This window comes from Astyanax mexicanus, chromosome 4 (assembly GCF_023375975.1).
Source record: "Astyanax mexicanus isolate ESR-SI-001 chromosome 4, AstMex3_surface, whole genome shotgun sequence".
Lineage (NCBI taxonomy): Eukaryota > Metazoa > Chordata > Actinopteri > Characiformes > Acestrorhamphidae > Astyanax > Astyanax mexicanus.
In genome coordinates this window covers 14,268,885-14,282,362 of record NC_064411.1, presented here as the reverse complement: position 1 = coordinate 14,282,362, position 13,478 = coordinate 14,268,885, and the positions used below count along the sequence as shown (strand labels likewise).

Below are 13,478 nucleotides of genomic sequence, written 5' to 3'. Positions count from 1 at the left end.
TCAGTAAGTTAATCAACATTACTTAAAAAAACACTAGTGGCAGAGTGAAATTCCACTTTACAGAGTCTTACCTGACCCTTACCTCGCTACAATCATTTTCAAAACCAATTCTTTCTTTTTAAATGTAATATTTTATAGGCGGACTTTTATTTTGATGGGAAAGTCACGTGTCTTTCTGGCAGCTGTTCATGGAGTTGCTGCTGAACATCTCTGTGAAATGAGCAACAGTTGCTTATATAAAAGTCCGCTTGTAAAATATTACATTTAAAAATAAAGAATTTGTTTTCAGAGGGATTATAGCGAGGAGATGTTCAGGTAAAACAGGTAAGAAGTGGAATTGCATAAGAATAAGTGGATTTCTAAACATTTGTCTACAATATCTAAAATAAAATGTTAAATGACTTTAAACAAGACATTCACATATTACTAAATAACCAATGTTTAAAAATGTAGTAGATTCTGTTAGTTAATTATGATCTGAGCCATTAGTTTAAGGAATTTTAATGGTAAATAATGTATAACCTTTTTAACACTGTGTATGTAATAAATGCTAAAGAGCTTTCACTTAATTGATCAATAGTACAATTTTGACTACCCCAAAGAGAAGCACTTACTCTTTGTATTAAAAAATTAATGCTTCACTTTGTGATGGTCACCATGGATATTTAAACAATTTTGTACTGACAAAATTTACCATGCAAGTTAACACTGTTCAAAAATGTACACTAAACTGATAAAACCTTTTTAACACTGTGTAATAAATGCTAAAGTTGTACCAGATGGACTTGGTCCTCACTGTTGATGGCAAACTGCAAGTGATGCCCCAACTTGTTGGCACTTACATTTCAATTTAGGTAAGATGGCTACAGTTAAGAGTGACACTCAGAGATAGAAGAGATAGAAATGTGAACAGGTTTATCAGAAAAATGTATTTCGTTGTTAGAGTCACTTCAAACTACCCCAACAAATAGCACTTACTAATTACTATGGAAAGATCAGTGCTGTTGTTAGAGCACCAATTGTGACATTGATTCCAGTAGACACTTTTTTTTTTAATCTAAATTTAATTTAAAATTTTATGATTACATTTTTTTGCATTTACCTTCTTGATGTCCTGCAGATTCTTGAAAAGGAGATCGTACTGCAGCAGATCTTGTTTGTTGTTCACCTTGTCTAAAGTCTTACTATTTATGTATTCTGAAAGCTTTCCATAAATTGAGGTCATTCACAGCTCCTCCCTGTAAAATCACTCTCTGAATCACAATGGACCATCCTGATTTCTGTATAGAAGGGTACTTCACACTTGTAAAAGCATTTTAAACTTCATATTCAAATATCAGTTTTAAATGAATTAATTGAGTTTATTTGTTGATAGAATGGTAAAAAAAAAGTGAGGACCAAGTCCATCTGGTACAACTTTAGCATTTATTACATAAAGTGTTAAAAAGGTTGTATCAGTTTGGTGTAAATTTTTTAACATTATTAATTTGCATGGTTTTTTCAGTACAAAATAGTTTGAATATCCATTGTGACCATCACAAAGTGAAGCATTGATTATTTAATACAAGGAGTACGTGCTTCTCTTTGGGGTGGTCAAAATGGTACTATTGATCAATTAAGTGAAAGCTCATCTTATTCGGTTCATTTTCAGAAATCAAAGTTCAATATTCAACTTTACATTAAATATGGACTACATGATTTTATTTAGGGTTTATTGGTGTAAAGCACTCTTACATATTGAAAGAATCCTGAAGATTTCTTAGTTCTAATGGATGTTTTTATTGAAGAAAGTGTTGAAAAGAAATGTCCCAATTTCTACTTTAACCATAGTTCTGACCTTTGAGTAAATTTTGGTAAGTTCTATTTGTTGGGGTAGTTTTAAGTGACTCAAGCAACCAGAGGTGTTTGTCTTATATTTATGCACAGAACCAGATATAAAATGGCAAAAGTATTCTCTAACATCAGTAACTTCTTCCTTTAATATGTACAAAAACAAATGTCTAAATTTGCTAATATTTTGTAGCAGAATGAGAATGCTTGCTGGACTAATTCTGGAAAAGTTAAAAAAAGTTTTTATAATTCTATGAACAAATACATTTTACTTTTAATTAATTTTACAATTAATTAGTTAAATTAAAACTGATATCTGCATATGAAGTTTCAAATTCTTTTACAAGTGTGAAGTACCCTTCTATACAGAAATCAGGATAGTCCATTGTGATGTCAGAGAGTGATTTTACAGGGAGTAGGTGTGAATGACCTCAATTTATGGAAAGCTTTCAGAATACATAAATAGTAAGACTTTAAACAAGGTGAACAACAAACAAGATCTGCTGCAGTACGATCTCCTTTTCAAGAACCTGCAGGACATCAAGAAGGTAAATGCAAAGAAAATATAACCATAAACACCTAATTAAACTAATAGTAGTTTGAATAACATGACTTACCCTATAGTTAGGAACTTATGTGTTCACAAAAGTGTTATTTTGCTACTTAAAGAAGATCTGTAAGTCACACGTTGAAGAAAGTACTGTTAGGTTGTTCAGGTCGACTACACTGAAAAAAATGTGGAGTAGGATTTACTTAAAAAAACCTTGTACACGTTTTACACACAGAAATACTAAGTAAATTTAACATAGCATTTTTTTAAGTAAAATTTACTTGCATCTCCTTACAGTTTTTATTAGTAATACCAAAGTAATATTTACCACTGAAAGCAAGTATTTTTTTACTTAGTTACATTTTGATTAAAATTTCTGGTAAAAAACTAGTACACATATTACACTAAAAACTCCAAGTATTTTGTTAATAATGGGCACTGCTTAAAACACCTCCCTGAAAAATGAAGACACACAATATCCACAAAATATAATTTTATTTTTAAACACAAAACACACAGAAAAATTATGGGCATTTTGTAAGAGTACTGCTTAACTGGTTAACTGCTTAACAAATGTCCACTTGACCTGTCTTAGTTTTATCTTCTATCCCAATTTAGCTTAGCTCTTGCTCTATACAATTAAGAGAAGTAATCCAGAAACAATTGATCACAGAATGATATAAAATGAACTCAAACATCTCACGAGACAATATTCAACCACATATGAGGAACACTGCTTTCTTCAGACCAGAGATTCAGAATCATTTTTTGGGTCAATTTATGTCAAAGAATCTGCTCGTGTGTGTGTGTGTGTGTGTGTGTGTGTAAATGGTAGAGAGGAATGCATTAGCCTTGGGTCCTACACATGACTGAAAAGGTTTGCAAGGGAACCCACTAAATCGGCATATAGTGCACTAAATAAAATATTTAAAATATTCAAAGAATAAAATTCTTTAAAATCAAAAAAGAAAGAGGCAAAAAGCTGTACATTATTGAAGTCGTTGAACAAACCTAGCAAGATACATAACTCAAAGACTTATGAACAGACTTCAAAGCATCTGTAACATACAATGGCATGTTCCCCTTACAGTAGTAGGTTTACTCTCAAAGGACCCACTTTGGAGAGAATGTTAAACTTTAAGTCATCCAAATGCTAAAAGTACATTTTGAAACACTTGAAAGGTCAGTTATGCTCCAAACGGAGATGCACATTTAATGAGTACACAAAGCACATGAGCAGAATGCAAGTATTGGTGAGTGTTTTGGGTCCTATAAATGGTGCAAAGGCTGAGAGGGAACTTACTAAATGGACCTATAGTACACAGTTATGAAATTCAAAGAAAGAGTGCAAATCTTTAAAGAAAAAAAAGCCACCAACCTGCACAGGCCCATTTTTACACTATTCAAGTCAATAAATAAACCTACAAGAGCAAGACGCATAACTCAAAGCCTCTTGTAACAAGTTATGAACAACTTCACAATAAAGTCAATTGCATCTGCTGCATGAGCTGTAGTCACATTTTCCTTTTACATTAGCAGTTTCCTTCGCAGAGAATCTACTTTAGCAGAGAACTTTAAATCATCCAACTCCAAAAGCAACTTTTGAAACACTTCAAATGTATATTTCAATTTTGGAGGATAACTGAGATTCAGTGAGTACACAAAGCCCATGAGCAGAATGCAAGCATTGGTGAGTGTTTTACAACCACCCAATACCTCTGTACCATCAATCACAATGATGACATCAGTTGGCGGGGCACCCTCTGCAGCATTGCCCAGCACAAGGATCTTGATCACACTGTTTTTGATGTCTTGTTCGATGACATCCTTGGAGACATCCTGCTAAAACACAACACAATAGTGCTATAGTGGTCAAAAACTGAACAACCTACACATCCAACTGCTGCTATTGTAAAAGGGGTGGGGCATACACACACCTGGTAGTCTTTAATGAGCTCCTCTGTTGATTCTCCCAGGAAATGGATCAGACAACGGATGACCGCATCACGGCTATCGATCTGTTGCTATATAAAAACAAGAGCATAAATAACTACAGTGGTCAAAACATAAAGGGAACACCAAAACAATGAAATGCCATTCCAAGCAAATTATTCTTATGTGAAATCAGCCTGTCCACTTGGGAAGCAACACTGATGGTAAATCCATTTCACTCACTGTTGTTTAAATTTAAAATGCAACAGGCAGACATGACAGTTTATTTACAAGACACCCCCTAAAAATGAGTGATTCTGTAGGTGGCATCCACAGACCAATCTGTTCTGCTCCTTTTTGGCTGATGTTTTAGTTGCATTTGCATTTTGCCTGTCTCATGCCTTGATGAACTTTAAGGTGGTGACTCACTCGCTGGAGTCACTCAGGTAGTGCAAGATGGCTTCAATGTCAGCTGTGTCTCTGTGAAGTATACAGAACATGCAAGAGACAGGCTAGTACATCAGGGGATATGGAGGGGTTCATAAAACCCAGCAGCAGGATCACTACCTCCTCCTTTGTGTAAGGATGTACAGAAGAAACACTGCAAGCTCCCTGTAAAATGAGCTAGAGCAGGACACTGAAGAGCATGTTTCTGCTCAAATGGTCAGGAACAGGCTCCAATAGTAGAGTATTAGGGCCCAATGTCCACATGTGGCCTGTGCTCGCAGCCCAACACCGTGGAGTGTAATTTGCATATGCCAGAGAATATCAAAACTCACCATTGGGCCCTGCACACTTCACAAATGAGAGCAAGTTCACACTGAGCACATATAACCAATGTGACAGACCCTGGAGACAGGATGTAGAATGTTATGCTACCTGCTAAAGCATCTGTGAAAAGCACAGGGAGCAAATGGTGAACAAGTCAATTTTGATATTCTGTGGCATATGCAAACTGCACTCCACTTTGCTGGGCTGTAAGCAGATGCCACGTGTGTTGAACGTTGGGCCCAAATACTCTCCAAAGGAGGAGGAAGTAAGCTGCTGGGGTGTATGACATGTCACCTAACAGACTAGCCTGTTTCCTGGTGTGTCTTGTATGTTCAGTACACTTCAAAGACACAACAGATGTTCTTGCCACAGCTCACATTGATGAGCTCAATGTCTTGTATGAATTGTGCTACATTGTGCAATTATTATTATTTGCCATGACTTGAGCAACTCCTGTAGGTGATAGTCACCACCTGTTTCCTCCTGAGGTGGGGCACTTCATAAAAAAACAAATGTCACCAAATCAACAACCAGAAAGGAGAACAGATATAGTCTGTGGACACTAGGCTTGGGCAGTATGACGGTATTTTGGTATACCGCGGTATTTAAATATGATGACGGTATTTTAAAATAGTAACGGTATATTAACCACGTGACGTTTTCTGCAGCGCCAATTTTCCACCTTGAAAACTGGGACAGTTTAAACATCCTGCACATTCATAACCGGGAGGGGTTGGCGGTTGGAGCTCACTGATTGGTAGTTGAGGTTCTCCTGTGGTGATAACAGGATGAAAAGGCTAGAAGACAGTGGCAGCGCTAGCAATGAGTCTATCAAGTTAGTTTCCAAACAAACACCACTGCAGTTTGGCAACATTTTGGATTTCCAAATGAAAAGGGAGACCTGAAACCTGAATGAACCGGTATGTAAGACCTTCCTACAAAAAGTCTTGCAAAAGATGGAAATGCTCAAACATTCTCATTGTAAAACGAAGCATCCTTCCACTGCCGCGCAGATTTGAGCTCCAAGAGCAATGTGGCAGCTGCTAATAACAATACACGATGAGCTACCTTTAAATTTAACAAAAATCAAACCATAAATAAAGGAATAAATTAACAATAAATATTTGTATAATTATATAGAACATTTATCTAATATTTATAGAGGGTTATGTTTAGGGCTGTATACCCGACTGTGTCAGTCGAATCGGATTCGTTTACCCATCATCTCTCAGACAGCCCCGCATTTCACCGCGTTTCAGTGATTAAAAAAAAACCCCAGATACAGAAAATCAAACGCAAGCTGGAAGCACTAAATATTATTGGATATTTATATATCTGTAAAAAAAAAAAAAAAGATGAGCAACCAAAATTAGAGCTCTATTTAATTACAGACATAATGTCCAACTGAGAGAGTTTAAACAGTGCTGCTCACAAATAATTAGCCTATCTAAATAAATGTAATAATAAAAAAAAATTAAATGATACAAAAATAAAACGAATTATTTTTCGTTAGGAATAAATCATTAAAAATATATTTTGAATTATATATTTTGAATTCGGTATGGCGGTATGAAAAAGGTCAATACCGCCCAACCCTAGTGGACACCACCTGCAGAATTCCTGTCATTTCAGCATGTTGCCTTTTAAATTTGCCAAACAGTAGGTGAGATGGAGTCACCATCAGTAGAGTAAGATACATCAAGCCCGTGCATTTCCTGGATCCATGTGATGTCAGGTGAACACCCCTTTAGGAGACCTTCGGTTAGGAGACCTTTAGAGTCTTTAGGTTGAGAATAAATGGAGTTCCCTTGGCGCTGTAGATGGCGGTAGCACACATCTTATGCAAGCCATCACCAAATGCCAGAGAAAGAGAAGGAGGATGGGACAACGCCTCCTTAGGCGACCAAACGAGCACACTCCTTTGTATTGGATGTGCGGAGTTTGAATTATCTTACTCTACTAAGAAAACTGGTGTTACCTTAAAGGAACAGTCCACTGTACATCCATAATGAAATGTCTTTTCTGAATTGAGATGAGCTGATCAATACCTCCTAGTCAGTCAGATGTGCTGTTATTCCTGTTAGCATAGCTAGGCTCAGCATGGCCACAGGTATTTTTGGGGACTTAAGTTAGATTCGACCACGTTTTCACCATTTACATACGCTTATATTACCAATTACACAAAACCTAGTTTAGTAAACAAAATTAAACGTGGCAGTTTATGCTATAAAAATGGGCACTAAAATGAAAGGCAGAGCACACACAAGGTGCAACTACACCTTTAAATATAGTGCCCATATAGTGCCTCCTGGTAACTAGATCTTTTAAGGAACATTTCTGATCAAATACAAGCACACAGCACAAATGAACAAAGCCTGAATCCCCCTCCCCACGACAACAAACAACGGTACCATTAGAGATTGTGTGTTGATCACACTGATCAAACAAACCGGCTCTGGCATGATGACCATGACATACATCCTTAAAAATTGTGAGACAAATGAAACGGGTAAGTAGACTCTATATTATTAAGATAAATGTGTTAGAAATTAACAGATTGTTCTTTTTTTTTTTTTTTTTTTTTACCTGACTGAGCGACTCCAACACGCTTTTCATTTTTGCGCCTGCAGTCCCACCCTTGGACTTGAAAATTGTCAGGAGTTTTGGAGTGTAGAAATCCATCTTGGTCAAAAAGGTTCGGTCCAGGTGGATAGTTGTGATCCTTTTGAACTCCTCCTTCACCTAAAAACAAACAAACACACAAGCACACAACACACAGGCACACGCATTGAAATGTTTTAGCTTGGAAACGGTATATATCATGTAGATGTTTTTTCTAGCTCATTTTGACTTCTTGTTATTGTATTTATGTACCGTTGATTTCATATAGTTGTGTGTATATATTATTGTGTGTATATACACAATAAAGCTACATCAATGGATTTAAGACCTTGCAAATTAATTTACTTCAACATATCTAATGACCTAGTGACTGCCATGAAAATGTGTCACAAACATTCATGTTTACCTGAGATTCATAGAAAAGGGCAGGCCATCTCTCCATGACACCTGGGACAGCAGGCATCTGGTTGACAACCTCCAACCGTCGATATGGAAAAGTCTTCTCCATTTTCTCTCTGATGATCTTGTTGTTGTTGGTCTTTTTCACTTCTGTGAGTAGAACCACCCTCTCTTCTTCCATTGTTTCTTTTGTTTCTCCTAGTGGCAATGGCGGCAAATAATTTACTTCTGCCTTTTTGGGCCTTTTGAGGCCTTTGGGACTGGAAGTCATCTTTCTTGAAGAGTTCACCTCTAGCTCTGGGCAGGCAATTTGGAGCCCTCTTACTTTTGCCCGATAATTGCCCATTTTATACTTGATTCTTTGTTGCCATCCATACATGCCATTGAATGAGCCTGGCTCTTTGAGGCACGGATACTTCTCAACCAAGGCCTCAACAACATTGATCACTTGGATTCCTGTTGGGTAGGCCGTGTATTGAAATATTCTCTCAGCTAATTTCTCAAGGACGCTGCTTGTCACTTTCGGATTGTTTAACAGGGTTCCATTGGAGTGGTAAGCTCTGTTTCCTGCATCCAGCATAAGCTGAGTGTCAAAGGAAAATGGTGGAATTTCGAACTGTCTTGGCCATGGTTGGGAACGGTATGATGGACTTTCATCGGATGATGATGAGAGCAAAATGGTGTCCTGAGATGCTAAAGATGTGAATGACAGGCCATCTGATTCTGGTAAGTTGTCATCCTTTTCTTCCACTGCGCTGAGATTTACAATGACTGGTTCAACTTGGACAACTTTCAGGGAACCCATGTCTTGCACATCTTCTATGGAGGCCAATGTGAAGAACTGACCCCCAAACTCCATATCTTGATACATTAGAGTAAAGCCATCTGGAATGCTGAATGTGCTCTGGATGACGAGTTTGAGATCCTGTATAGAACTGGGGATACCAGATGGCAGAAGCAATTTATGAACTGTATGATCATCAAAAATGATCCGTAGCTTTGCTGGGGTGGACATCTGAGCAGGCAGGAAGACACTGAAAAAAAAAAGAAAAAAAATCCATTTAGTTCATTGACAAAAAAAAAATCCATTCCAAATTCCATTGCTTATTTAAAAGAGAGTGTTGATGTGGTGTTTTAAGGTAACAACTCGTCGTCCTGCGATAGTGTACATAGCCAGTGGATAGAAATCAAGTAGTTCTTTGGGCTCAATTATTTGGTTGTTGCCTGTGTAGTCTAGCTCATAGCTCCTGAGGTGCTCGTTGTACCATCCATTTAGTAGTTTGACAACAAACAATATGCTATCAAAAACCAAGATGATCTGACAAACTTCAGCAAAGTCAGGCAAACCTGCAGTTGAACCGTAAGACAGCAACATTCCTGGCGCATAGCTTGTACCCGAGATGGCCACCTTGTTTGAGACATGGACCATTGTGACGTTTGGATACTTGCGCAGCAACAAGTCTTTAATGGCCTCATTTAGTACATCTAATGACACTTGTGATGTTTTTGTAACAGACACAGATTGTTTGAGTACACTGTTGTCATGGAGACACAGTGCAACCATGAGTTGGTGTCTATTGGCGAGGGACAACAGTATGTTCTTAAAAGAGCCAGTTTGTCTGACAATTTTTTTTAAAAAGCTGTGCTTCGCTTCAAATCGCATTGTCCACAAGGCAGACAATGGTCCAAATTCCCTTATGAGCTCAGGATAATGCTCAATGAAGTGGTGTTTGGGAATTAGTTTGTCTTGGGGGAACACATCCAGAAATCTTTGCCGGTGTTCGGCGATCTTTGTGTCCAAGTAGCAGATGCTTTCCTCTGTGTGAGCTGGGGACATGACTAGCTCCACTATATCCTTCAGAACCATTAACACCTGCCATACTGGATCACTCTCAGGTACTCTCAACCCAATCAAAAAAGGCAAAAGACGCAGCAGACACCAATTTTCATGGGCATTCCCCCCTACTGATCTTTTTGCAGCAAAATTAGTGGGGACCAAATGTGGGCGGTTTGTTCGGTCAGTCCACTTGTAAGGGAACTGAGCAAGTAAGTTATTGAATTCCACCAAGGAAAAATACTTGTTCTTGATGAACGAATTCAGTGACAATGCCAGCTCTAGGGGAACAACACCCTCAAGAAGGTCATGTAGGACATCAGGAGGGTAACCAGATGTCACATCAAAATAACACAGCTTTTCAGACAGTGCACACTGATTTTTCACCCCGTAGCATGGACTAAGAGAAGGACTTGATAAAGCTGTCTGAACATGCATGGTGTGCTGCTCTTGACTTCTTCGCTGAAAAACTCCTGATCTCACCTCTGTTGTCTGAAACATAGAGCGCTCTCCCAGACAAAATCGACAGACATGAGGTCCTGTGAAACTTTCAACAAATCCTGCCACAGCATGAGCACCCAAATTGTCAGCCACTACGCTCACCACAGTGCCTTTGATCACTTTCCCAAAACTTGGAATAAAAAGACCATCTTTCTCTAAGCTTTGAAGATCCCGCAATAGTGGCTCTAGCACTGCCTGAAATCCAAACTGTTTGGTGTCACTGGCCTTACAGAGAATGGCTAAGTATATACTTGTCAATGACGATCTTGCATGTGCTGGGATGTTGCCTAACACCCAATACACAGCAGTGACTTTGTGAATCTTACGGGATGTTCCCAGGGGGTTGCAGATCTCAAAGTCATCGATGTACAGGATAAGACTCAATCTATCCTCATCAGCAGCGAAAAAATCATTTTTCTGAAAATGAGACCCATCTTGAAATGACTGATATTTTAACACACTGTCTGAGCTCCTTGTACAAACTAGATGCTTTTCTGGAGAATTCTTAAGTATCTGTGACAAGGACTGCAGTATAGGAATATACTGGAATGTTTTATTTTCCTTCTTGTTCAGAATGTATTCTTTCGGTTCCACAACTGGAAAACGTGACTTCATATATTCCCTCCTCCTATATGATGTAGTAAAAGGACCATCTTTCCTTAAAGCTGAACTAATAGGGTGTGACTCACACAAGTTGCTCACCAAATCGCCTAAAAGAACTGAATCCAATTCACAGTTGTGTTTCTTGAAGGTTGACTCGACAACATGTCTCAAAACCGGTCCAGATGAGGAGCAGGATATGAACTGTAACTCATCTACAATTTCATCAATGCACTTGTTCGGCACATTGTAACAACTCTCCAACTTTAGAAAGAGCAGTCCAAGTCTATCCTGTATAACTTCAGACAAATCCTCACATGGTTCAACAAAAACCTCTGTATCCACTTCAGAAATCACTGGATCATGCTGGATGATAGGAGTATCTGAATGTGTTTTCAGGAGCTCAGGTCTAAAGTCTTCATGCGAGTGCTGGTGTGTGCCATGTTTTCTGTGCTTATGAGTACAAAAGGTTGAATAGATGTTTGTACTGAAGTTACAGTTTTTGAACACACACTGAACAATTTCAAACCTCTTCAGATGACTGTGTAAATGTTCAAAATACTGTTTCTCTGAAGAGAAGGACACTAAACTGCAGCGCTGACAACTGAACGAAACTACCACCTTTGGTGGTGCAACTGATTCCACATGATGACGGGATAGATGGAGCTTGAGAGCATTAAACGTCTTAAATGAACAAGGACAATTAGAATATAGGCAAGGTATGGACTGAGTAAGGCCACTGTTTCCATGTTTGAGTCTGTAGTGCTTGAAAATATCAACCCTTTTATTTGAGGCAAAGCTACAACGTTTACACAGCCACCTCATGGTGGGACACCTAGGGTAAAAAATAAAAATAAAAAACTTGTAAAATTATATTTCTGGTGCACAAACGCACATGCGCGCACACACACACACACACACGCACGCACACAAGTAATTACTGAGGCAAAAGGTGAAACCCCCGCGGAAAAGCGCTGGCCAAGGGCATAGTTACTGAGGCAAGTAGCTAATGCTAGTGAGGGCCATATACTACACAGTAAGCTCGGCTAGCCTCGTGGTAACTGAGCCAAGTAGCTAATTCTAGTGAGGGCCATAGACTACACAGTAAGCTCGGCTAGCCTCGTGGTAACTGAGGCAAGCAGTTAATGCTAGTGAGGGCCATATACTACACAGTAAGCTCGGCTAGCCTCGTGGTAACTGAGCCAAGTAGCTAATGCTAGTGAGGGCCATATACTAGCTCGGCTAGCCTCGTGGTAACTGAGCCAAGTAGCTAATTCTAGTGAGGGCCATAGACTACACAGTAAGCTCGGCTAGCCTCGTGGTAACTGAGGCAAGCAGTTAATGCTAGTGAGGGCCATAGACTACACAGTAAGCTCGGCTAGCCTCGTGGTAACTGAGGAGTTAGCAAATGCTAACGGGAGTCATATAATACACAGTAAACATGGCTAGCCTCATGGTAACTGAGAGGAGGTAGCTAATGCTAGCGGGAGAATAGACTAGGGCACTTTGTCATAAAGCTGGGGGGTTAGCTAAATGCTATCCGGAGAAATTAGCAAACAATAGCGGTGGCCAGGCGCCGAGTTAATTAGCCGCGGTAGCTAACGCTAACACGATACCGGGGCGGCTCATATTACACACAACACACTTATACCCATATCAACACTCTTATACCCATATCACATTATACACTTCAACATTTACTTATTTCCCACCTGGATAAAAGGATGAAGAAAGACGCGTTCAGCAATCATCTGACAGGCAGTACCTGTTATCCCAGAGCCACACTCTAGCGGCCCGCATTAAGTTGGGGCGTGTCTAACGTCTGACGTCACACGAGCGTTCTTTTGGCAACATTTTACTTGAATTTCTTTAGTTAATGTAATGATGACAACATTTCAGTAATTTTTACTACAGTTACTACAGTTAAATTTACTGAATGTATTTAACTAAATGGGAAGACACACAATTACGCAGAAACTCCAAGTATTACACTGAATTATACATTACATTTTTGAGTAATTCTCAGAATTGATGTTTTCATGTAGAAATTACTTTAATTGTCCTTGTTGTATTTACAAAGTCAAAAAATCATTTTTTACAGTGTAGGTGGACCAAATGATGACATTTTTCCTAACGTAACTCTAATGGTTAGGTAGTTAGGGAATATATTCACATACATGTCTTTGTTCACCAAAGAGATTTTTTGCAAATCACGTGCATCCTAGCACTTGTGCGACCCTAAAACGCTATTTCTGTTATTTAATAGAAGTTGTGCTAGCCATATCATATGATGCCACATAAACATTAAATTCAGAAAACACATAAAAAAAATCTGTATTAAATTTCGAAAATATCTTATATCTATGAGAACACTTCTGACATTACTTTAAACGCCTTCTCTTTTTCCATGTGTTTTCTTTATTTTTCTGACTATGTACA

At 38.5% G+C, this 13,478-nt stretch overlaps 4 protein-coding genes across 7 annotated transcripts in view; 2 read left to right on the top strand and 2 right to left on the bottom strand.

The window, feature by feature from the left end:
* The window catches only part of LOC111197413 (zinc finger protein 239-like), a 414,061-nt gene that overhangs the window by 53,853 nt on the left and 346,730 nt on the right, over positions 1-13,478 (bottom strand). The gene's annotated exons all lie outside the window — the stretch shown is intronic.
* LOC125801169 (zinc finger protein 585A-like) overlaps positions 1-13,478 on the top strand; it is a 418,011-nt gene that overhangs the window by 307,128 nt on the left and 97,405 nt on the right. The gene's annotated exons all lie outside the window — the stretch shown is intronic.
* The window catches only part of LOC125801216 (uncharacterized), a 201,941-nt gene that overhangs the window by 183,634 nt on the left and 4,829 nt on the right, over positions 1-13,478 (top strand). The gene's annotated exons all lie outside the window — the stretch shown is intronic.
* LOC125801160 (uncharacterized) lies at positions 3,744-13,138 on the bottom strand. Of its 2 annotated transcripts, XM_049477389.1 has the most exons (5): positions 12,752-13,138; positions 8,112-9,138; positions 7,670-7,825; positions 4,318-4,404; positions 3,744-4,219 (listed from the first exon to the last, which is right to left on the bottom strand). In XM_049477389.1, the coding sequence occupies exons 2-5, from the start codon at positions 9,117-9,119 to the stop codon at positions 3,908-3,910; spliced, it is 1,563 nt and encodes a 520-aa protein (XP_049333346.1). In that variant the 5' UTR covers positions 9,120-9,138; positions 12,752-13,138; the 3' UTR covers positions 3,744-3,907. The 2 variants fall into 2 exon arrangements, with proteins under 2 accessions (XP_049333346.1, XP_049333347.1); XM_049477390.1 differs by lacking the exon at positions 12,752-13,138 and having other exon boundaries at positions 8,112-9,674.

Excerpts from the sequence above, each read along its gene's own strand:
- LOC125801160 (XM_049477389.1), bottom strand. The coding sequence starts at position 9,119 with ATGTCCACCCCAGCAAAGCTACGGATCATTTTTGATGATCATACAGTT. Across the intron at positions 4,405-7,669 it reads TGTTGGAGTCGCTCAGTCAG|CAACAGATCGATAGCCGTGA; the intron begins GTAAAAAAAAAA and ends GTTTTTATATAG. Across the intron at positions 4,220-4,317 it reads AGCTCATTAAAGACTACCAG|GATGTCTCCAAGGATGTCAT; the intron begins GTGTGTGTATGC and ends GTGTTTTAGCAG.